The 1,051-nt window shown below is 64.8% G+C and overlaps 2 protein-coding genes across 2 annotated transcripts in view; one reads left to right on the forward strand and one right to left on the reverse strand.

Annotated features, from left to right (window-relative positions):
- The window catches only part of LOC106895802 (syntenin-2-like), a 4,094-nt gene extending 3,095 nt beyond the window's left edge, over positions 1-999 (reverse strand). The window contains exons 1-2 of the mRNA XM_014955424.1: positions 895-999; positions 300-461 (exon numbers count right to left, since the gene is read on the reverse strand). Coding sequence (XP_014810910.1) covers positions 300-461; positions 895-990 — 258 coding nt within the window. The 5' untranslated portion in view covers positions 991-999. The remainder of the gene's footprint in view (positions 1-299; positions 462-894) is intronic.
- SNPH (syntaphilin) overlaps positions 1-1,051 on the forward strand; it is a 23,860-nt gene that overhangs the window by 16,600 nt on the left and 6,209 nt on the right. The window lies entirely within an intron of this gene.

Consider the following 1,051-nt stretch of genomic DNA (forward strand, 5'->3'; position numbering starts at 1 on the left):
TTCTCCAGGCTGAACACCCCCAGCTCCCTCAGCCTCTCCTCACAAGACTTGTTCTCCAGACCCCTCACCAGCTCCGTTGCCCTTCTCTGGACCTGCTCCAGCCCCTCAAGGTCTTTTTTGTGGTGAGGGGCCCAAAACTGGACACAGCACTCGAGGTGCCCAGTCCAGGGGGACCATCACCTCCTGAGTCCTACTTCACCACACTGTTCTTGTGCCATGCCATGATGCCCCACATTGTGCCATGCCGTGCCATTCTGTGCCATGCCGTGCACAGCCCCTTGCCAGCCCAGCCCCCTCACCTGGTCGACGTTTTTCAGCTGCACCCCCGTCTTGCCCCGCTCGTCCTTGCAGAGGTGGATCTCCCGCACGCCCGGCTTGATCTCTGCCCGCCGCAGCCCCGCGTTATTCCCGCTCAGGGGGGCGACCAGCTGGCCTGGGGAGGTCCCAGCGGGGGTCAGTGCCTGCAATGGGACCAGGGGTCAAGCAGGGCTGGTGAGGGCACGGGATCCCACCACATCAGCCCTCAGGAGGATGCTGCATCCCTTCTCTGGGCAGGATGTGGCCCCCATGGGACATCCCCGTCCTCAGCGATGCTGTGGCATGGTGGGGGGGGTCCCACGCTGCCCGCCGCAGCCCCGCGTTATTCCCGCTCAGGGGGGCGACCAGCTGGCCTGGGGAGGTCCCAGCGGGGGTCAGCGCCTGCAATGGGACCAGGGCTCAAGCAGGGCTGGTGAGGGCATGGGATCCCACCACATCAGCCCTCAGGGGGATGCTGCATCCCTTCTCTGGGCAGGATGCGGCCCCAGTGGGACCTCCCCGTCCTCAGCGATGCTGTGGCACGGTGGGGGGGGGTCCCATGCAAGGCAGGTGAGAGCCACCAGCCCAGACACCTACGGTGCTGTCATCCGGGAGCAGGTTCTTCTGGATCTCTTCGCTAGAGAGAGCAAGTCCCATGTAGTTCTCCAGCTCAGCCAGGTTGGGGTACAGCATGGGTGGTGCTGTGGGACACACCAAGAATGGCCTCAGCTCACCAGGTCCCCACCCCACAGCT

This window comes from Calidris pugnax, unplaced genomic scaffold, assembly GCF_001431845.1.
Source record: "Calidris pugnax isolate Ruff unplaced genomic scaffold, ASM143184v1 scaffold50, whole genome shotgun sequence".
In the NCBI taxonomy this organism is placed as follows: Eukaryota; Metazoa; Chordata; class Aves; order Charadriiformes; family Scolopacidae; genus Calidris; species Calidris pugnax.